The 23,174-nt window shown below is 41.8% G+C and overlaps 1 protein-coding gene across 6 annotated transcripts; it reads right to left on the reverse strand.

The window, feature by feature from the left end:
* Positions 1-4,198: 4,198 nt before the first annotated feature.
* Positions 4,199-23,112, reverse strand: MRPL1 (mitochondrial ribosomal protein L1). Of its 6 annotated transcripts, none has more exons than XM_030028715.2 (11): positions 22,967-23,112; positions 22,505-22,613; positions 21,888-21,982; positions 20,218-20,329; positions 18,838-19,081; positions 17,656-17,739; positions 16,011-16,082; positions 15,659-15,770; positions 14,111-14,211; positions 6,578-6,659; positions 4,199-4,617 (listed from the first exon to the last, which is right to left on the reverse strand). In XM_030028715.2, the coding sequence occupies exons 2-11, from the start codon at positions 22,537-22,539 to the stop codon at positions 4,463-4,465; spliced, it is 1,092 nt and encodes a 363-aa protein (XP_029884575.1). In that variant the 5' UTR covers positions 22,540-22,613; positions 22,967-23,112; the 3' UTR covers positions 4,199-4,462. The 6 variants fall into 6 exon arrangements, with proteins under 6 accessions (XP_029884575.1, XP_040978635.1, XP_029884556.1 ...); XM_041122701.1 differs by lacking the exon at positions 22,967-23,112 and adding an exon at positions 21,408-21,558 and having other exon boundaries at positions 21,864-22,004; XM_030028696.2 differs by lacking the exon at positions 22,967-23,112 and having other exon boundaries at positions 21,888-22,004; positions 22,505-22,847.
* Positions 23,113-23,174: the final 62 nt, after the last annotated feature.

Consider the following 23,174-nt stretch of genomic DNA (forward strand, 5'->3'; position numbering starts at 1 on the left):
ACACAAAAGCAGCTAGCATGGACTGGTTAATGCCTTGAAACACATCCTTCCTCACTTGACCACGTATTTGGGTAACCAGCTCCTGGGTTACTGCCATTTTGCTTTTGACAAAAGATCTGTGTTCTATTTACCTACCAAAGGAGTACTGAGCACTCATTAACAGCAACTCTGGTAAAAATGGTGCCTCTTATTCTACAGGACTTACAAAAACTTAATATTCAGGACAGATAACCTGTTTATATACTGCTCTAACTAATCAGAAAGCACTAAGCATTACAATCCCACGCTTCGCAATGAGTACACTAGTAATAATTTCTAGAAGCCAGCAATGCCATTTCAGTTAGGCTTACTGTAACAATTAAACTGGTTTCTAAGGCACATTGGCACAAGAACCCCATGTACAACAATTCCCACTCCGCATGTTTCAGGACTAAGCTTATTAAAGGGGAATAATCTCATGTTGTCTTCCTCCCTTTCATCTCTCCTCCATGTCAATCAAACATTTCGGTATAAAAATCACAATATACTCAACAGCTTGTATAACACTATTTCAGCATTACACATACCAGGGGCATTATTACTTCATCAATTAGTAGCATAGTAACACGTATGCAGAACTGCAGGATTACACCTGAACAAATGCAGCTGAAAATTTGCGAAGTTCATTAGTTAGTTCTTTTTCTCACCTGACTCCTAGAGGTTCAGATTTACAGTATTTCCATAGTGTTCAAATTTTCAAAGTACAGATTTATTCTGGAATGTTTATTATTCCACACTTTTATTCTTTGAAAGTACACTCAACAGTCTGAGAGCTTATGATTTAAGTTCACCTGTATATTTATGCTTAAGCATCACTTTTTTTAAAAGCCACCCATCCTCAAAAGGGCAGGTCTACCTTTTTCCATAATGGATAGTAAAGTGTTTGAAACTTGCCACAAAAAAATAGAGAAGAGACCAAGAAACCAACACAAATGGTATCACAAGCCTTGCTTTTCTACACCGACAGGTAACTTAACTTCACATTGTTCCTTTTGGGTTGCAAACAGCACATAACTATTATAGTATCTCATACTATTCCTTGTATAAGTAATTCGTTAGTAATAAAAACACTCTTTGCTGACACACAGGCACAAAAGGTTATTTGCAGGGTGAAACAACGTTCCTGTAAAACAATACCCTACCTTTTGCTAAAATTCAGAGTGTTAATCAACTGCTCCTGATCCATTTGAGATGCATGTAAGTTAAGAGCCAGGTCCTCTAAACAAAGCACACCCCCATGGCTTTCTCTTTTCTGTTCATGCAAGTATGCATCCTTAGCACAAACTCCAAGCTTCCAAGCAGAAAGAGGTTACAGCGTAAGTGATGTACTTGCAGAGGATGGTGTACTTGAGCTAATGAAGCTAGACATACTGCAGATGAGCTTATGCAACATCATTAATTTTTTTTCATTAGGAAAAAACATCTAGGTAAATCTTGTCACAAGTAATCAAGCCTTTTGCTACAGCCTGATTAAGCTGCTACCCCATTCTATGTTGGCATAGGCTAGATTGCCAGCACACAACCATCAGTAATCAGTACAATCGATTACTTAAGGCACAAGGTGGAGGGTAAAAAACCCATAAATTTGAAACACTTAAAAAAAACCCCCTGTTTCCTCTTGATTGCCTACTCTCACCTATCTTCTGAAACTTGCCTGGTGCTCCAGACCAGAAATTAATAGACATCAGTATTAGGGAACTAAAAAAGCTTTACTCTACAACTTTAACTTCTGCAGAACAGAGAAAAGAGAAGGAGAGGGGGGAAAAAAAACCAAACAAAAGAACCAACCCCCGAAAACCCCCAACACATGATCCGTTCTAAAGATACTTACAAATGACTACCATTATCAGCCTCCTCATCACCAATTCCTGATGTAAGACGACTTGGATCAAATGGGATGTTTAGGGCAGTTAACATCACTGAATGCATTTGACAATATTTTTGCCAGTCACATCAACTCTTCCCTTTGAAAAGCAAGAGTTTTAATTTTCTTCTTTCTACCAGGCATATAAGCAGACCCCACAGTAAAAAAATATGTGTTTAGGTGGCTATTCAAGTGCACTGGCATTGCTTTTTCCACACACTACCTACTAAGTCTACTGAAGTCAGCGTGAAGCCTTCCTTTACCCCTAAGAGAATTTTCTGATCAAACTCAGAGCAAAGCACCCCATATAATCAAAAATACAGCAGCATGGCCTAACAGTAATCTGTCAAGCACCCTGACTGACAGCAGCCAAATGCTTCAGATGGCAAGTACAAGAATTTCTATGCAGACAGATATAGGTAACCTCTCGGGGGGGGGGGGGGGGGGGGGGGGGAAGAGCCCCACCTCCAAAAATAGGAATGATTTAAAGCTGCAAACACAAACCACCCATCCACATTTGGATAAGCTCATCCCTTTCATAAGTAGCCAATCTCTTTTGGAACCATGTGACATTTTAGGGTGCAGTTTTACTAACATGTTTAGCAACGAAGTCCAAAAAAACCCCACCGAGAAACTCTTTTCCCAACACCTCTACAGAAGGGAACAAGAATGCCACCTGCTGGAAACAACGTGGAAAAAACCGGCAAAGAAATTCTGCAGCAAAGCAAAAACCATGTATTTTTAAAGAGCCAGTTAAAAGATGCACGGATATTTATGCTGGTCTCCAGTTTATATTTAAGAACTATGCTGGAATAAACCAGGATAAGCAAAATAAGAGTGAATTAAATCAGGCAGAACGATAAGATTACATTACAAGCACACTCAACACTGGCTATTGCAAAAAAGGGTTAGTGTTTTTGTTTTAATCTGTTTGACCCACACCAACCAGCCCCAAAGAACAAAAAGCTAACTGTGCAAAAACTGGAACCACTGCCAAGTTGAGCCTTCTAATCTGTTTAAGAGCTCAAACCCCAGCAAGAGTTCAACTCATTTATTGGGAATCTACCACTTCGGTCAAACTCTGCTATTGCTAAGACAGACCTACATTTCAATTAAAGAGTCTTTATTTTCAAGATTTTTCTGCCAAATCTGAGTGGTATGCATAGCTACTAAGAGTCAGAGGAACAAAGTTAAGCAGGTAAATAACCAAAGGTGACCCCTGCTGCCTTTTGTTTTTGCCCCCATACACTGGCAGAAGGAATTGGGGGCCTCCATCCAGCCACTAGAAAATCAGTGTCTTCTAGCCAGGTCTCCAGAGCCTAGGCACCTCTAAGATGACTAACCTAGCACAGGACCACAGCCCTACAGCTCCTAGCTACTCACTGCTCCCATTACATACACGCTCTTCATCTACAGAAAATAACAGATGAAATCCACATAAGGCATCAGTCAGCAGTTTTAGGCACAAAAAAAAAAAAAAAAAAAAAAAAAAAAAAATCTTATTAGGAAGTGTAGCACAGGAGTCTTCCTCTGAGAGTCACCTGTATGGAAAAGATCTGCTGCTGCTTGTTGTGAAGCCACCCCCACCCTCCCAAACCCATCCACTTATTCCGAGTCATTATTCTAAAGCTCATCAAGAAAAAACTTTATGATAGAAAAAAAAAGACAAGAAACTGACACTTATAACTTCATAGCTTCACTCAGGTTTCATCCCAAAACATTTTAAGGATAATTCCTTCCAGGACAGTGCAAACAAACCACTAACTGACTGGATTCTCTAAGGGGCATCGTATCAGTTATGCATAGATTAAATAGCAGTATTTGAAAGACAAGGTGCATGCTCGCTCCTCCCACAGAATACATCCAATTTTTCCACAGAAAAACCTCACCTATTACAATTTGTCACAGAAGACTAACCTGCATTCACAGGCTCAAAGAAGCAGAGCAGTAGTCCTCTGTATACCCCTCCAGTATCTACGTATGCAGATTAAATGAAAACCAAGTGAGATATCACAAGCATCAAGCAGATGTTACTCCCAACTCAAAAGGGACACCACATCTAACTTGACAGAAAAATAGAATGGTAAATAAAAACCAGTGTCCTTCATTGGCGAGTTATACAGCAGCTTTCCACAGTAACTGCATTAGTTGCTCTGTGGGGAAGACTTGAGTCAAGACAACAAAAGCATTGAACATTCAGCAATTTCAACAGAGTAAAGAGCCCAGCATTATGGATATAACATGTGCTTGCCTTTTGGCTACAGTTGTGGAAATTGGATGGCAATACGTCAGAAGTTACAGAAATGCTTTTATTAGAGTAAGAACTATTATGTGCAGAGAAAAAAACAACCCCACAAACTAGGGAGCTTTCAGCTACCAACAAAAGGAATCTAAAACATCTTCAATTTTGACAACAGACTCCTGTTTGTGACGTTTCTTGTCACAAAGAATTTACAAGTGAAATTCATAAGTTTGATTTATTTTTTCTTTTCATAAAGTATGATTTGAATTACACTATTTGCTTTCCAAGGTTGATCATCACATCTACAAGGAAAGACATCAGGTACTAACAGGTTCTTGGACATGTTTTTCTTCATCATCTTCTGCATTTTTTTCTTCTTCTTCTTTTTCCACCTGAGGCAGGAGTCCATCAAGGTTCAAAAGCAAACCTTCACTGGTTGAAGATCTAATAACCAACTTCTGCACAAAAGGACCTAGAAAACAAAGAACACCACCAATTTGGTCACTCTACCACTCTTCATGTCTCCAGGCTGATTTGTCATAGTACTAATCCATACTGCATCAAGCACATGACCAGGATCAGAACTATACATGTAGACACATCCCTTCAGTACACAGTGTTAACATCCACCAGGGCAGATTGGGTTCAAAATGCAATTCACACTCTGGTGCCATAAAAGATACTAATTTGATGGCTACCTTATTCCTTCAGTACCTCACTAGCAGTTGACATCACTGGTGCCCTTGGGCCTTTGAACATACAAGTAAAACTTCACACACACACTCCTCCAAAAAAAATGAAATACAAGTGAACTCACTTTGGGAAGGGGTCCTGATTGGCAAGATACTGGGGGGCAGTGGTGGAGTTTTGATCACCCAAATATTCATACATAACTAAGAGCACAAAAGACACCATTTCTAATTCAGGATCCTACCACAGAATGCTAAAGGAACCTTTTGACAAGAAGAACTACAAAAACAGTCAGATTGCTTTATGGAAGATTAAGTAGATCTACATTATAGTCTGAGAACATTTGCTTGGTGGTATTTTTAGTCTTGCATTAGATCAAGTGACTCGCGGAGGAATGACATTTTAGTGATAACTAAATAGCTGCATGAGGACATGCTATTACATATGCCAAGTCTGAAAGGAACTAATGAACAGATATCTATAACTAGTTGGTCTAAGGGATTGATAGCTAGCATATCTAGACTCCACTGTTGCAAAGATGTGTTAATTACCAAGTCTACTTCCTATAAACGGCAAATACTTTTAATGAAGCCAGTAAGAGACCCACTACAAGAACCAAGCTTGATACTGCAATATCAGTAGAAATGCTACTAAGACCAGAAGAGCTTACCCTTACTTAACTAGATTGGTGTAGTTCACATATGAACTCATTAAGGACAAAAATACCACTACTTCCTGCTTCTATTTACTTATATCTCAAGTCAGCCAACCCCTTATACGTTTTATGTGGGCTGAAATGCTTCTAAAGGCATGTGTACTTGGCTTTTTGTGGTCTCTCCTCTGTACAGTAGTTCCTATTAACAGCATCACTGGAAGAGAAGCAAGATGATTCTTTTTGCAGACATTAAGCCAATATTAAAACACCATTTTCTTAGCTCAAACAAGGCTATTCTTCCATAAAATTATGTTCATAAATCACCATTTCCACTCCAGCTAAGCAGATGACATTTGTTTAAAGTTTACTTCATTATGACTAAGAACAGATAGCATATCAGTTGTTCACATTCTTTGCTCAGAACAGTGAGCAGAACCCACAGGAACAACACGGAGAATTCACACCTTTACTCCTTTGTAACCTGATTCTTTTGCTAAGGAATTAAAAAAAAAAAAGATTAACAGCTTTTCCCTTGGAGCAGCCGAAATTATAAAAATATCTTGGTAATAGAGGAAAAAAAAAAAAAAAAAAAGGTGGTATACCTTCAAACAGGGTAGCTAACCAGACTAGATGTTAACTGAAGCACAAGCTTTAACTTAGGCAACTGCAGGTGGATTCCAGGTTCAGATTCTATACATTGAGCCACAACAGGGTCACATCAGTGGAGTAAAACCAATGCACACAGACACTGAAGACCTCCATGTCCCATAAGGATTTCCTCGTATGGCTTTAATCCACTTAAGCAGCAAGCCTGCAAACTTAAGTTTTGTACAATATCTCACTCCTTTCCTCACACAGACACTTACAAGGTGCAATTGGAGTTCACATCAATAAGAGCAGATGCTATTCATGCCCTTAGAGGCTGTAATTTCTTAGGTCTTGATTTACTGAGTTGCCTAACAGCTTCCTCCTGTCCCAAGGCAGACAAAGCAGCAAGGTCATTTAATGACAACCCGGTAAACAAGACTCATTTCTTAATTTTGTTTGGTGTAACATCAACTACCACATGAGAAGAACAGCTACTTACCGTAAGTCAATGGCTTGAACGTGCAGATATCATGGATAACTGTTTTTAGATTGGCAACTATCTGCTCCGTAGGCATATCCAGCTGAAAAAGGATAATGCAAAGTTAGCCATGGGGATACTTAAAGTCTAGATTAATAAATCTGAAAGCACCGCGTCCATATTTATTCTACATTTGGATAGATTTTGTTTCTCTGCATTCCCTGTTAAGGAGTTACAAATCCCATTAACAGCCATATCCAAATGACTGGGAGAAAAAACTATTTTATACATGGTTATACGCTCATCATCATTCTCTGTATTTCTACTCATGACATTAAATTTCCATGGCTCCATACCAACAAGTAGCCTTAGAGAGGTAAAGTCTTAAAAACAATGTATGTACAAGTGTTTTTGCAAAAAAATCACATTAAAATAAAATATTTGCAGAAAAAAGCCTCAAGAAGTAGCTATCAAAGACTGCAAAACAGATCAACTAAAAAGACACAAGCATCTAAAATTGAAGGCATTAAGAAATTTAACAGAACCAACAAATAATTTAAAAAAAATTATAAAGCTTCGTCCCCTTTTCTTTCCATTTTAACATATTAAATGGAATTTCTACTGTTTACATAAGCTACATGGAACCACTGAGCTCTAAACATATACCAGTTCTGTATCTACCGTTTTTACGGACCCCGGTTCCCGTCCATGGCGTTTTTGACCTTCCAACAAAAACTGTGGACTGATGGCTCCTCGTCCTGCCCGATGTCCTCATCTAATGGAGCACTTAAGCACACCTTACTTCCAACACAGATGTGATCCTCACTGGACCAATCACAGATACTTGGAAGGGAACCAACACTTGCCAAAAAATTAATGCCTCCATCTTCTCTCTTAGACCAATCACCTTAAACCATGACTGCTATTCATCTTATCTGGACTCTCTTCAAGAACGTGCAACTCATGATCAAGAGACAGGCCAACCTGCACAGCCCCAGGTCAAAGCCAGGACTGATCTGACTCTCAGCTCCTGGAGAGCTTAACATGCATTTCTCAGACTTAAATGTTTGGCTGCTATAATGCCCTGCTATGCTTTAATTAATTTACTGTCTGGTCTCACCCATATCATCCACATTTCTTCATCTGAATGAAAAATCAAGTTCTTTTTCTAGAGCTTTCAGGTATGGAATTAAAAAAAAAAAAAAGCATTTATTCTCACACAATTAACTGTGTTTCAGCGGAGCGTACAGGCAGCATTGGGGTCTCCTCTTCCTCTCCACCACCTCCCAATGTAGCATGAGCAGATTTTATTAATATCTCCCTTATCTGTAAATGTATGCATTAATTTGAAATAGAGATACAGTTATACTTGACTACTCTCCTCCCAGGTCTGGTCCATTAATCTCTGTTTATGCTCTTCTGGCAGATTACAATCTAAATGCAGTTCCTCTGTTACACAGGCCAAAACACATTTGTCTTTATCATTGTTATGCTGATTGCAATGTGCTTAATCATTCATAAATTAACGGACATAAAAAAAATTTGTTTGTTAATGCTGAGCATTTCATTTCACTGACAGACACACCATGCTCTACCGAATACAAAATAGAGGAATACTCAGAACCATTTAAATAAAAAATTCATTGGTAGCAACTAATTAGAAACTTTACTTCAAATGAAGGTTCAAGTAGTGTTTGCTTCCAAACCTTACACTAAGTTCAGGTCTTAAGCTAAGACCTGTACAGTTGTACAATTTCAGGGAGCTATTTGGCATTCATCATATGTAACAAAGTCTAGAAACATTCAGAAGAGACAGAATTTGCAAGTTGCTCTAAACAAGTTACAACTTCTTATATAGATTTAGAAATACAAAACGTTTTGAGACAAGACTCATCTCAAAATCTGAAGGTGTTAGTTAATATTCCATAGTTGTTAAGACAAGAAAATAGGACAGAGTGACTTTCATTCAAATCAGACAACACGACACATCCCAAGAGATCACATACCATAATTTACTTGAGATGCCGACAGCTCCATAATGAAAAAAGGTAATGGTCAGAGGGTTCCAAGTATTTCAAAATAACTTACACATGCAAATAAATATTCCAGGATCCAAGCAAGTATTCCACAGTAAACCCTTGTGTATACACCGTCACTGTGTATCAGCACTTAGATATTTAGTTTAATTCAAACCTTCTCCAAACTGACCAAAGTACTCTGGACCAGATATTCAAGACTGTGCAAGCTACTCTGTTCAGACTGACTGCAACAACAGCTAAATATCTTTAAATCCTGAGCCTTCCTGAAGAATAATCATGCCTGCAGAGGGAGCACCTATAAATCAATTTCTAGTCCACTTTGTATAAATACAACCTAATCACAAGGTGCCTTAGAAAATGACAGTATATACTACAATCAGAACACAGAAATTAATCACTACCTATCTTACCATTTAAAGTTTAGGACAATTCTCTCTAGAGCAGCACAACGTGCTGTAAAAAGCTTCAGGGAAGTTACTGGTTCCTTTTTTTTTTTTTTTTTAAATAAGAAACATGTTATATTTGTCTTTAAAAGGGCCTCCCCCACTAACTCTGCTGCCTAGTGGGAAATTGCCTATTAATATTCAGCATTGCACAACTTTCACCAAAACAGATCATGTTTAAAACTTGATTGATGAAGTCTCAAGGCTTCTAATCTTCTGGGGGATCTTTGGAAGACTGCAACTGAATGCACAGAAGAGCCACTCAGCTATTTGCTGGCTAAATATGCAATTGAAAAACAAAAAGATGCCCTGCAATTAAAACACTAGCTTTAGCCACAGAACTGCTTTTCTAAACTCTATTTAGAGAATTCTACCAAGAGATCATTCAGAGCACTGAAACTCTACTGCAGATTTAACTAACAGGCAGTTCAAATATAAGACACATGTAGGGAATGGCAGTCATTGCAGGGCAGGAACACTTGGTGCAAGATGAGAAATGATTAACACAAAATGATTAACACTCTGCAAAACAAGATTATTGCCAGCTATTTAACTCAATACCTTAAGAATCAGTGGGCAGGAAAATAAAGCTAGCAACTAGCCAGTAAGAAAACTGTCTTTATCTCAACCCACAAGTTTTCTCACTTTCACTCTTCTGATTTTCACCCCCATCCCACCAGAGAGCAGCTGCGTGGTGCTTAGTTGCCAGCTGGGGTTAAACCACACCACCATTCAACCAGAAAGCTACATCAGTTCTCAGAGCACCTTAACTGGGCTTATAGTTGTGGTATCGGCTGGGGGGGGGGGGAGTAGGCAGAAATCTACTCCAAGTCCCCTCTTACAGCTGTTGAGAGACAAACTAAGAAGAACAGAAAACCCACAGAGACCCAGAATTTCAGGTTTGGCTCTCTCAACAGTAAGATCTAGAATTTCAACTATCCACCAAAAAAAAAAAAAATTTTTTTTGTATTTCAGTTAAATGCAAAACAAGAAATGAGTTCAAGAAAACAGACATGAGTTCATACCTCTGTTTTCCAAGCAGGGACCTTCTGTCTCCTCATGCTGTCTATTAAGACATTTACCTTTTACACCTATTTTACCTTTTTGTAACAGAGAGACATTTCTGGAGCACAGTAAACTGCGAAGAAATTACCAAGGGTAATTTGACCAGCATCCCGTAACAATATGCAACCTCTGCATCACTATAATATAACCAGATTTTCTCTTAATTTCAACACAGAATACTTGACTCCACTAAACTCCAAGAACTTGCCTTCAAATCTCTCTACACAAAATGCTAACTACACCTATTTTAAAAATCAGGTTTAGAGCTACTCCTAACAAGTTTTATTTCGCTTTGCAGCAGCATAATGCAACAACTCCACTTGGCCATTATTCTGGGACATCAAGCATCTTTTGTTACACAGTGAGGCCAGAAACTTGCATCTCTGCTTTCAGGAACAAAAAGAAAGCCTCTGAACCAACAGGTAAGTGTTGACAAACATGGCAGAACAACATTTCTGTACCACTTGCAAAGACACCTGGAGGATTGACAGGATCAGTAAGAGAAGAGCACTGATGTATTTTGCATTGCCTCGCTTTCACAGGTTTCTGCTCAGTTATGAACCTTCCTGAGAAGGTCAGAATAAGGGAAGAAACAGAGTTCTGCGCAGGAGCCTATAACAACATCGACCATGCAGACAGCATTTTCTCATCCTGGCACTCAAAGGAGATGCATTTCTGAGGTAGTAGCCCCATGCAGTCTGCAGGGAAAAAAAAAAAAAAAAAAAAAGAATGCAGGCATAGAAATACCCTTACTGAGGCTTTTGTAAAGGGTTATTTCCTATTCCTAGTTTAACTTGCTCCAACTTCTTCCACATCCTTGGTCCCGTTTGGAACAAAACTCAAGCCTTTTGCCAGTACCAGACTACTAGGAAGACGTTATGCAGGTACAGTCCAGCACATACCATCAGGACTTACGCAACACATGCAACTCCAAGGTATGTAATTTAAGGCTGAAAATCTCTCTCATCCTGGACTTGTCAATAGTTGGAATCATTTAGACATAGCACTGCAGACAGGCAAGCCTTTCCACATGGTATCTCAAATAAGAGAACAGCTCAAACTGGTAACAACCAACAACTGTTACAACCTATGCTTTTTGCATTATTCCCTTCATCCCCCAATAAACATATTTCAACTCTCAAGTATTCAAAGTGGCAAGAATTAACACATCTTCCTCAACTGTAGGATTTTCTCCCCCCTCTCCTTTAGGGAGTTCAAAGCTAGGAATCCATTAGTCTTCTCTTTTTTTTCTTTTTCAAAGGACACTTACATTTCGGGCCTTCAATCACATTAACAGACAAGGAACCTAGTTGCTACTTTTAGTGCAAATGGGCATTTCTGTTTCCTGCCTTAACTCTCATTTCCACACATCTGTACATTCTACGTACCCAGTTTGAGATATCTCTGGTTCAGTACACAACTCTCCATACTTCTAACCCTCTGAATAAAACAGTGCTCCTGTAAACATGTCCCTTCCTAGAAAACACATCCTTCCGAACAAACCTTAAAGTCTCACCTCCTGAAACCATCTTACTCTTTTCCACAGGAGAACCATTTTGCAGGCAGCTCTCTGCACAGATAGGAAGATACACTAGAAATTCCTTCCTGGCGTCACATGCGGACCCTGATTTTTCTGAAGACAACTCCAACTTGGGAAAAATAGAATTCTGTAATGATCAACAGCGCCCTGTTTGGACTCAAGACTTATGTCAAAACCCTCAAAAAAATGACTTTAAGCTGCCCTCTGCAGACAGCTCAATTCTGAAGGAGATATCCCGAGTGTCCTCATTGGTTTCCCTTCTGCTTTAAGCTCCACGTCTTGAAAGAACATTTTACATTCTCAGTTTTACAACTTCAGATCTGCTAATTAAACTTAACTGCTGCCAACTTCTGGGCTTTTCAAAGGCATCTCAATTACTACTAAGAATACGACACTGAGGCTGCTGACTTACGTGGGAGTGCAGCATCACATCAAGCCACTGGCCATAACTGAACTAACAGGCAACATGAGACAGCAGCACTAAAGGGAAAACATCTCTTTGAGAAACACCAGCTTGGCAGACTCCCCGAAACATCTACGCTACTGTTTGGAATACAGCAATTGATCTTCATGCTTCTGTGTAATTCATAAATTATTATTTTCTCACTGACAAAATTTAAATTTAAAAAACTCTTGATTTAGTGGTGAGCAGATATGCATAACCACTCAAGGCTCTCGCAGCCTCCCAGAGCCTTGCCTACACTTGGATTTCCTTCCAGCGCCGCTGCGCAAACAGTAGGAAAACTAGGTCAGGTAAAGGATAGTAGCTAGAGAGGGTGGAGACATTTTACACAAGCCACAACCACTGAGTCACCCCTCCGCACACAACTCAATGCACAACAGTGTGACAGAGCATGACACGCTGTGTGTGCAGTGTTAGAGTCACCTCTGCCACGTAGCTGATGTTAATTTAGCACGTATGAACTCTGTAAGGAAACCCTCATCATACTGCTTCTGATCCAAGATTAAGAGTTTATTTGTGAGAACCTACTGTTTACTTGTACAGAGTGACATCTCTGGCTGCACCAAATCTTTGGAAGTGCCGTGAAACTGCAGGGCTGAGCTGCCTAGACACAGAACTGAAAGTAATCTGTAACACCAACACCTTACATCAGTAATAGGACATGGTTTTAACTGCAGAAACTGTAGCCACAGCTGCACGACTAATACACTAAACAGAACCAACTACAATTGCACTGAATACTGTCAGGACATCAAGAGTTCTTCATTCGCCTTTATTAAAAACCTGATTTTTTCTTCTTGACTACACAAGAAGAAACTTTACAGTAAGTTTAATTTGCAGGTGTTTTTTAGGCTGATCTACAGTATAAAATGATTAAGGTTTAAGCAGTCCAAAGCAAAAATTAAAGAATACAGTCACAATACTTGAAGCCAAAACTGATCTATGGATTCGAGGCATTTCACACAGTCCATTAAACTTACAAACAGCCAAAGATACTTCCTGCCTGTATCAAAGTGCACGATAACACACACTTTAGCAGAAGAGTCCCAAGAACCTCAGTTTTGAGTATCATATAGATGAGCAAGCCATTGAAATTCACATGCACAACTCAGAGCAGCTAGCCAGAATTAAACAAACTTGCTTATTTCTAACCACCAGACAAAGCTGCAGGGGTTAGCTATCTCATACACTTCCTTTCTGTACCAGTATCAGTTAAAGGAAGACAAAAAATCAGGCAGGTTTACAAACAGACAAAACAAAATGAGCAGGGAAAATAAATAATAAAAAAAAAAAATAAGGAAAACATATTAAGGCCTAAAAAAAAAGAAATAAAGAGAGACAAGATACTCTTATATAACACAATTTCTTATGTGACAGCAAAGCACAAATTAATTTTATATATCAGGTGTAATGCACAGTTCTTGCTTTTTGATCCAGTCTAGGACTGAAGTTATCAAAATTAAATGAGTCTTTAATTATTAGGTTAAAGGTCACATTTTTTGATCCACCTGTGCGTACTAACCATGTACTCACAACCCATGGTTTATTTACTTAAAAAAACAAATAAGCTTTATTTTACTCACAGAAGAGTGCTGGGGAAGGCAGGAGGAAAGGGAAGCCTATGTTAAGATGTCAACTCACAATGAGATCACTAGGAAGAGTAACTTTTCTCATCCTATTTTGTTCATTATTACGATTCCTTTCCAATATAATGGCGAATACAGATCCCATTCTTGGCATCCTTAACGTCTTAGCATCAGGTATGCCTTGCTCTCAGTTTTAGCGGAGCCATCTTCTATGACCACACATTAACAACATACAGTGCTCACATCAGCTGAAGACGTCACACAACAAAAAGTAAGAGTTCCATTTACTTCACAGGTCAAAGAACACGGTTAAAAAATCTTGGGAACAAACAGATTAAAAACATTCTCCCTCCCTCTTTTAACACTAACTTCAGTTCTACCCAATAGAAAAAACTTACGAACTCTATATACAACTTACTCTTGCTATTCTTGTCTTGATTAGACGCTCGCCTTCTACCATGTACTCAAGACCTTCTCTGAAGAGTTGCAGCATTTTAGGAATATCATGGCCCAAGGAATCTAGTTTTTAAAAAAAAAAAAAAAAAAAGGCAGAAAAGTTGTCTGAGTAATCTTATTAGCATGGCTAAGTGTGATATTAGTAAAGAGAGAATTCAAGCTTTCAATTAAGGCAGTTAGACTCCAATCAAAAATGCAGTTTCATGGACAAGACAGCGGTGCCCTCTCACATACTATATAAATCATTTCTGTCTTCCCTCCTTCCTTATTAATCAGCAGACATGAATAGCCAATACAGTAGGAAACTTAACAAAGGCTTCACTTCAAATAAAGAACCTGCTTATGCATATATAAAACACAGCTTTATTACCTAACACAATTAAAGCAGCCTGAAAGACCAAAAGCTACTGAGTTCGGTTTAGAACAAGCCCCAAGTCTTCCTTGCAAATGAAGTCTCCAACTATGTAATAGCAAAGTTAACACACTACCTGGAACACCCTGGCCCAATCCAGCCATTCCCACAAGTCAAGCTGTTTCTTATCTCAGCTGCAAGAGCTCATTTGACAGATTTACACCATCACTCAATTGCTTCAAATACAAGCATTACTTCTCCCACAGATCTTTTGATGGCTCCAAGAGAAATTGGCCCTGGATAAGCTACAAACCAAGTAAGCTCATAATGGCACAATATACTTTTTGGAACAAATGAAAGCTATCTGGAGTGTTCTCCATTGCAAAATTTTGGACAAGTTAATAGGTTTGTCTTAAATGTTTAGGAGCCTAAAAACACTGCCTGCAGCTTGTAAAACATTAAGACAGCTGAGGCAGGGAAGTAAGAGAGATGGTTCAAGACTCAGTGCTTCACACAGCTGGCACAAGCTCTATGTTTGAAAAACAGTTTGGTTTTTTTTTTTGGGTCGTATTTGAAATAGACTCCTAACACAGAGCTAAAATAAAGTAAGTTTGCAAGAGAGGACAAAAGTCCAATGTCAGTTGCTGTGAAAACCTGACCTGAAGAGGAAATGTCTTCAGCATTAAAAAAAAGAAGAGACCACACAGATGAGGGAGTAGGCTGTACTAAGGAAAAGCATAAGTAAATCTGTTGTTGAGTAGTAACGAAGAGGCAGAAGGAGCAGTAGCAATCACGAAGCTGGGATCCAAACAACTGCCAAGAGTTTGACAACTGTCTCAGTGAATATGTTTTTTTTCAAGTTGTTTCTGTTTTCCTGGGTAACTTCACAATACTATTACCATCATCAGGACAAACAAGCATAGGGGCAACTAGTAGGCAAACTTATCTTGATTCTAATCCCACATTTGCCTGTTGTAGGAGAAAAGCACAGTCCTAGATTCCTAAAACTACTCTTATCTAAGACAAAACAAGTGGTTCAGTCACATACAATCTAATACTCAATGTAATCATACATCTTCATCAAAAAAGTTACAGTGTCGCCTCTAGAATTAAATCTTGTTCAGTACCTGGGATTTGTAAGAAAGAATTGCTTCTTACTTTTTTTTGTGCTTGGGTATTTTCGTTTTAGTTTGCTCCTTAACGGTATTAGCTTAGGCATTATTGCAGGAACAGCTACATAGAAGTCCACTTGGATTTCATCTTCCAAAATCTGCAATAAAAACAATTAAATATATTTAGGAATACAATAAATTACCTCAGTACACAAGTTGACCTAGAAGCACGTCCGAGCACAAAAACCCATCTCTTACGCTTCACAATGGCTGCTAACTTCAAGCTGGAGTTTACTGGACATGAGGTTTCTCACTCCACACTCCCCTCAGTCACTGTTTAAAGTTAGGATACTTATGTAAACCTTAAAAAAAACAAAAAAAACAAAAAAACAAAATACCCATTTGATTAATTCAACTCCTCCCACAACAGCAGCTCCATTCTCTCGAGCTATTTCAGCTTCTTGCTCATTCTGTTGAGAGAGAAAAAAAAAGTTCAGTAACATTTGTACTACCAATTAGTCTATATCAACAGCACTGGATAGGTGATTTATCTTGGACAACTGGGTATAAAACCAGGCTATTTACAGGTTAAAAAGGAAAGAATGGTTTAAGGCAATCAAAGACCAAAATATCTAACGCTGGTGATATAGGAGCAGCAACTCCACTCCAGGTCCCAATAAGAAGGAACACTCAAGTCTTTAGTTGACTTCTACTGGAAAAGGAGAAAAGCCCATCCCATTGCCGAGAAGCTCTATCAAAAGCCCTTTCTCTCCCACCTCCATGCCCTGGAAACTATAACGAATCATCCACTGGATGGAGCCAACATCGTACTCTAAGCTTAACGAAAAGCACAGAACATGCTACTAAAAACCACGGTAAAATAGGGCTATTCAACTTCTGAAAGCGCTATTAAACTTTGGCTTCAAAGAGCATTTAGAAGTAAACCTCATCTGTCCTCTGCAAGGTTTTGCTTTTAATAGTCTGAAATATGGAAACGTAAAAGGCATCAGTTTTGTAAAAACTTTGGCTCAAGCTTTCAATACAAGCAGATATTCACAACAAAACCAGAATCAACTTTTCCTCACAAGAATAAACTGAATAGCTCCACACTTCCATCCAAAAGCACTAGCAAGTGTTTCAGTCGCTCAACCTTTTTCCACGTATACACCTTCACAAGGCACAGTACCTCTTATCCCATGTGAATTTGAGCGAAGAGAGAAGGTTGTGAGATACAGCACCAAAGAACCTGGCATGCTCGGGTCTTTGGTCAGCCCTCCCTTTCATAGGAGGATTCTTACCTTGTAGCTCAGGTAGAGAATTCCACAAAAATTAAGCCCAAAGGGTAGTCAACTAAGTCTGTGACCGTTCTCCAAGATAACTGCATACAGATTTATGTAGGTCTATTCTGCTAGAATGATTAACTGGCAAAGAACAGCAGCAGAGGCTGAAACTAGTCTCATACAGATGCTAGAACTGCTCTACACACATTAGTTCACATTAGTGAACTCCTAGGAGAGCAGATAAAGGGTTTGGGACAGAGGGCTGTTAAGTTGTTTAAGGTTTTTGAGGAGAAGTTAGTTTCCCCTCCTCTCCCAAGGGTATCCTGTTACAGCACAAGTCACTGTGAATAACACCCAGTTCCAATCTGCACTGCCTACTGAGGCTTAAGACAGCAGGGTTGGACACGGCTGCTACACTAAACCATCTGCCTGAATTACAAAAAGGTGACAAAGATTTCACGCTATATATGATCTTTAATCATCCCTTCCTTAGTCATATTTATGCAAATGTTTACTGCCTAAGTGCATTGCTAGAATAATCTACATATATGTAAACCTATCAAGATGAAGGAAATCCTGTAAGATGCTTGTTAATACATTAAGATGCTGCTGAAGACGAATCCTAGACAGACTTAACAGTTCTGTAAAGCACTCGCAGAGTCTTCTCAATAAAAGGTATAGTACTTGCATAGGAACTAGTTGTGTTGTAAGAGCATGCTACATAGGCAAAACGTATAAAAGCAAATAATTCAGGCTTACCCACCTCTGTGAAAACCAAGACCTTATTCATTTCATCTGTAAAGCGATACGGAAGAAGAACAGTGCTGGCAAATGGATCCACTTTTTTCTAATAAGTAAAGAAAGAAAAATATTAGAACAACAACAACAAAAAATCATGAGGTAAGGCAAGTTACACAATCGTGTGGAGTTGGTCCCCTAAATAGCAATCTTATCCACAACTTCCTCGCACAGAGGTCATAACAAACAAGCACGATGCAGAAGTTGTGACTGCTTTTTTTATGTCCAGTATCTACTCAGATATAAACTTGAGACATGAATTACTTATGCTGCAGTTTGCCCAAGAGAAAGGGGCCGGGATCAGCAACTCCAGTGCAGGATTGCTACCAGGCTCAGGTACAATCAATAACAAACACTGAGGTGCCGTAGTTGCAGCTTATCTAAAAGATGTTTCTGATGCAATGGCCAATGCAAACCATCAGCAAGGAATGTGTCTCTTACCAAGCCTTGAGAATACCACACAGCCTCCGAGAGCAGGAGCAAGAGCTCTGCGCTTCTTTAAGTGTGAACTCATTTTCTGGCTCTAAGGGACCCCTGGTGTACCAAAGGGATATTTAGTTACGCACGTGAAGAAAGCAATTCTCAAGTGGCGTAACTGTTTTCAACTTATGGGGGAAGCAGGAAGAGTTTTAGGGAAAGACTAAACCGGGCTAGACACCTGTATATCAAAAAGATCATCGGCAAACAAGCAATAGCATACTTTCAAGGAACGTTATTAAAAAAATATAAAATCAAAACAAGGTGAAGGACAGAGACAGGGAAAAGCTTGTCTTTATACCTCTCCCTGTAACAATCATCCCAGAACAAAGCACACACATGATTTTGGTAACACATCTTTAAGTGGAAAGCCTGAACAGATGTAAAACTTTGATTAGTTCTGTCCAGACAGGAATTTTAGTCACATAATAGCCTGTTTTCAAAATCCTCAATGGTGCTATCTTCACCTCAGGAGTATGCGGGATGTTTATTAATTATACATATATAAAGGCACAAAGCCACCTGCAAAAGCACACATTATTCTAACAATCAGAGAAGCTGCAAGAGGCTGCCGAGAAGGCCGACAGAAGCATCTGCTCTACGCTTTCAACACAGCCTTCCCATGTTAAAAAGAAAAAAGTACCAAAACTTGTATACATTTCCAACCTACCTTCTTCTGTAGTGCCATATCTAGGAATACGTTAATATAGACATACTGTTTGGGGTTAGTGAAGTCCAGTTCCTGAAATTTCTTTAGCATACCCACAGCCTCTTCCACATCATAGGATGGCCGCTCGTAATACCATGTCAAGTATACATCATCCACGGGCTTGCTCATAAGCGGCCACCTCCTAGTTACTTTTTTCTTTTTTGTTTCTTCCTGCTTGGTCTTACGTGAACCTTTTTTTGCAGTTCTAAGACAAACAAAAAAATATTGTTAGATCATCAACTGAAGAGTTTGGCACATGTTCTAAGAGAAAAAAGTAGATACTGTCACGTGTCACTTATTAAGTAACAATTAGTTAACAAGGAAGGTTCCACACAAAGATGAACAGCATCCCTAAATTCATCCCAGTTACTTGTCTCAGGTGGCCAAGACGGAAATCAAAACATTCAGAAACCAAAAGCTCTGTGGGCAATTAAGCTTCTCAGACAACATAGCCACATTCATGTAGCGTGGAACCAAGTTAATGACCTCCTACTATATCAACACAAAACCAGTTTAAAATAACACACCAACTTTTACAGGTCTTGCCTTCACACAGGCTGGTAGCTGGCACTGTGCCTGAGCTGCTTCTAAATCCAGCAAATCCCACGCACCTTCCTGATCATCAGAAGGAGCCACATCTGCAGAGTTTTTCTTCTTCTTATAGTGGATCGTAGCAGTCCCACCTTTCTAAAAGGTTTCTCCTCCCTTTCCTCTATCATTTTGGATGCAGTTAAACACTAGTCCCAAACCCTATTCTCCTACCTATTTTCAAAGGCTCACAAATCAAGGACAAAATATTAAAGTAACAGCTAGCTACTCCATTCTTCTATTAACTACGGTCAAAGACTCTGCAACACTTCAGAACACTTGGTATACAGCACGCTTCCCTCAGTACACAGAGTTCATTTTTAGTTCTCCCACTTACACTGTAATGTTAGATTTAAAGAGAGAACAAATTCAACAATAAAAAACAGCATGAAGCAAGATGAGGAACTGTTTGAAACTGATTCCATAAGCTTATCAGCTTCGATGCTGACAGTACTCCTTAATCTATAATCCAGCCACACCTTCCAAAAGCACACATCAAAATAATGAAGTAAATCTTTCCCCATAACTGTCACATTCGTTATTACAAGAGTAACATAAAACACTCCCTGCAAGTCCAGCTTAGATCTTCTCTCCCCAGGCTGTTTCTCTAGGAGCTAGCATCTTGTGGGATGCCACCAACGCCTGGTCGGCTATTAGAGCAACACTGCAGACGCCGAAAACACCACACACAGACCCCCACCAGGACACCCGACGGCCAAGAGAGCTGCTTCGGATGGAAGGAGACGCACTCACTTCGCTGCCGCAGCATAGGGCCGGGCGGGCGGCGCGACGCTCACCAAGGCAGGGGCGGCGGCGAGGCGCTGGTCGAGCCCGGGGAAAACCCACCCGCGACGCGGGGCCAGTGCTGCGAGAGAAAAAGCAAACATCGCCTCAGACAGCCGCCCCCACCTCCCTCACTTCCCCGGGGGTCGCCCGCCATGGCAGGCCCCACCGCCCCTCAGGGTCACCCCCTGCCCCGCGACCAAAGGAGAAAAAACCACCGGCTGGAGATAGAAAAAAGCCGGTAGCCAACGCCCGCGCTTTCCAGGCGGTGAGAGAGACGGCGAAGCTCCTTCACCTCTCCACAAGCAGCGACCAGCGGGCGCCGCCATCTTGCAGCGCAGCGCGGTGCAGCGCGAAAAGCATCCCCCGCGCCGGCAAGCACTTCCGGCCGCGGCCGGAAGCGCCGGACTGTGTCCCGCCACCGCCGTCCCCCCCCCCCCCCCCCCAACCGCCGCTCACCGTTCCTACGGTGCGCCGGTCCCCCCTCCCGGCTTGTGTCCGGTGCCCGGTGAAGGGAGCATTACCGGGGCCTGATTAAAAGCCTCCAGCTCGGTTCTTAACCGGCCTGAAAGGCGGCCTCGGTACAAAACCCGGGTTGTCCCGAGAGCCCCGCGAACAAAACTGCCCCCACGCTGAGCCGGCGTTCAGTGGGCAGGGCCTGCGCCAGAGACACCCAACATGGCGGCGCCTCCTGCGGGCCCCTTCCCTCAGAAACCGGCGTGTGTCCGCCCGAAAGAAACATTTGCCGGGGTTAACGTTGGCCGTTTCACTCTTAACGCTCTTGGCTGTGATTTTTCTGCCTGCCCTCACTCTCGTTCCCTTGTGGATGAGTTGGGAAAAAGATCCGCCTGGTCTACAGACCTACTCGTGGAGCGGCATCCGTTTGCGAGGACTTTGTTTAACCGGGTCCTAAACCGTTCAGATATCTGCCGTAAACTATAATCCTGTCTCTTGCTATATGTGCGCTTGTTAAAAGGGGCCTCTCTATTCCCCACCGACGTGCTTTTTGACTAAAAACATCCTGACTCCTGCAGTTCCACTCCCCTGATAAATTTGTGTCCAAGAATATTCTCTAAATTCAATCAACTCCTTCCTGCTCCGAACTCTTGAACTCAGGCTCATCTTGCCTGCTGGTTTCTTCGGAAATATTTGTAAAATACCTGAGTAGCAATGACAGTACGTGTTTTCTTGTGGTGCAAGATGATGCAAACTTCCCGCAGAAACGGCAGCGTTTGTCTCCATAGGGGCCACGGGTGCTGCGAAGGCCCGGCAGCTGTTTGGATGTTTACATCTCACCTGGCATTCCCCAGACTAAAATTGTTATTTTTCAATCAGAGATATGTCCATACGTAAAACCAGTCGTTACAAAAAAAAGGATACATGTTTGTCCAATGTAACTATATGCTCAGCGTCCTGGGAAAAGGTCCAGACGGGGAGGCGTGGGAGTGGACAGGAGGAAAAAAAGAAACCTCCTCGCTTAAAAAGTCTCAGTGAGGAGTGAAAAAGCATGAATTTAAAACACAGAGGCAGGGCGGGTTTGGGGAAGGGGTTCTTTTTGGATGGGCATTAGGCGCGTATGTCTCCTATAGTGGTGGCAGACGTAACACAAGACTCACCACGTGACTCTGTTTAATACGCGCCTCTGATCAGGTAACGACCGGCATCCTTCACGGTCTTCCTCCATGACCCCTCAATCCCCTTGCGAGCCTCCGACTTGTTAGACACAAGGTCGCTGCTGTGGATCACAGATTTTGGCCCTGGGAGGGAAATACGGGCTCACGGTTAACGTGCACCCATTCCCGATTACTCACTCGCTCTGAAGCCCAATTCGCATCAAAACCCCTTGCTCTGTCGCAGAGGCTCCTTCTGCATTTCCCGCTCTCTGACCATATATGAGCTTTTTTGGTCCAGCACAAGTCCAGGCAGCCGCAAGTTTCAATAAAAAGCTCTTGGGGCCGATCTCTTGTCCCACCTCGTGCCCTCCCCAGCCGCCTGCTGCTCCCTCAGACACCTCCCTGCACCTCTCCGATCCTTTTTTTTTTTCCCAGCACCATTTTTCCACCTGGGCTGTCCCACAGGTCAGCGCACAAAGCCCTACATCCCTCCCCGCCCCTGGCTGCTGCTTTTATTTTATTTTTCAATCCATCTTTCCCTCACGGTAGGCCCGCGTTCCTCCTCACTGAACGTGGAAACGGCCACCAGAAGAATTTCGGTGTGTCTGAGAGAAGATGAGCTTGAACGCTGGAGTGACATTTACCTGCGCTTCCTTGCTTCAGCTGCCCAGAAGAGCATCCCCCCGTCTCACGAGGCTCCGTACGACTGAAATTTGGGCGCTGAAAAAGATTTCCCAGAAAAGCAGCCGCTGCCTGCGGAGAAACAATCGTGACCGACGACGAAGAGGAGATGCCTGCACCCTCAAGTAAATCCCACGCTGAAGACGGAGGTCTGATCCCCCCGGCTTCGCCTGCGGCCATTTCCCTCTCCCGCTCTCCCAACCCCGGGGGTGAGCAGCCCCCTACTCACCCCCTCGCCTCCATAATTTGGGGGGCAACCAACCCCTCACAAGTCTCCCCCAAACCCGAGCCACCGTCCCCCCCCGCCGGCCCTCCGGATGACAACCCCCTCCCCGGCTCCCCCTCCGGAGAGGGCTCCCGGTTGCCGCCAACAAAATCGTGAGGTAAAAATGGGGTGTCTTCCCCGCCTCAAGCGTTTCGGGGACCTGCCGCTGTTCCCCCCGGGCCGGCGGTGTCCTCCCGGGGCCGCCGATGCGTCGTTCTCCGCCCCGGGCGGGAATTGACACGGGCTGCGGGGCGGGGGGGGGGGGGTGACAGGGCCCGGTGTATGCCCGCGGTTCCCGTCCCCCCTCCTCCGCCGCGACGGCCCCGGCACCGCCCGCCTCCCGCCCCCGCCTCCGTCTCCTCCGCCCT

Source organism: Aquila chrysaetos, chromosome 1, assembly GCF_900496995.4.
Source record: "Aquila chrysaetos chrysaetos chromosome 1, bAquChr1.4, whole genome shotgun sequence".
In the NCBI taxonomy this organism is placed as follows: domain Eukaryota; kingdom Metazoa; phylum Chordata; class Aves; order Accipitriformes; family Accipitridae; genus Aquila; species Aquila chrysaetos.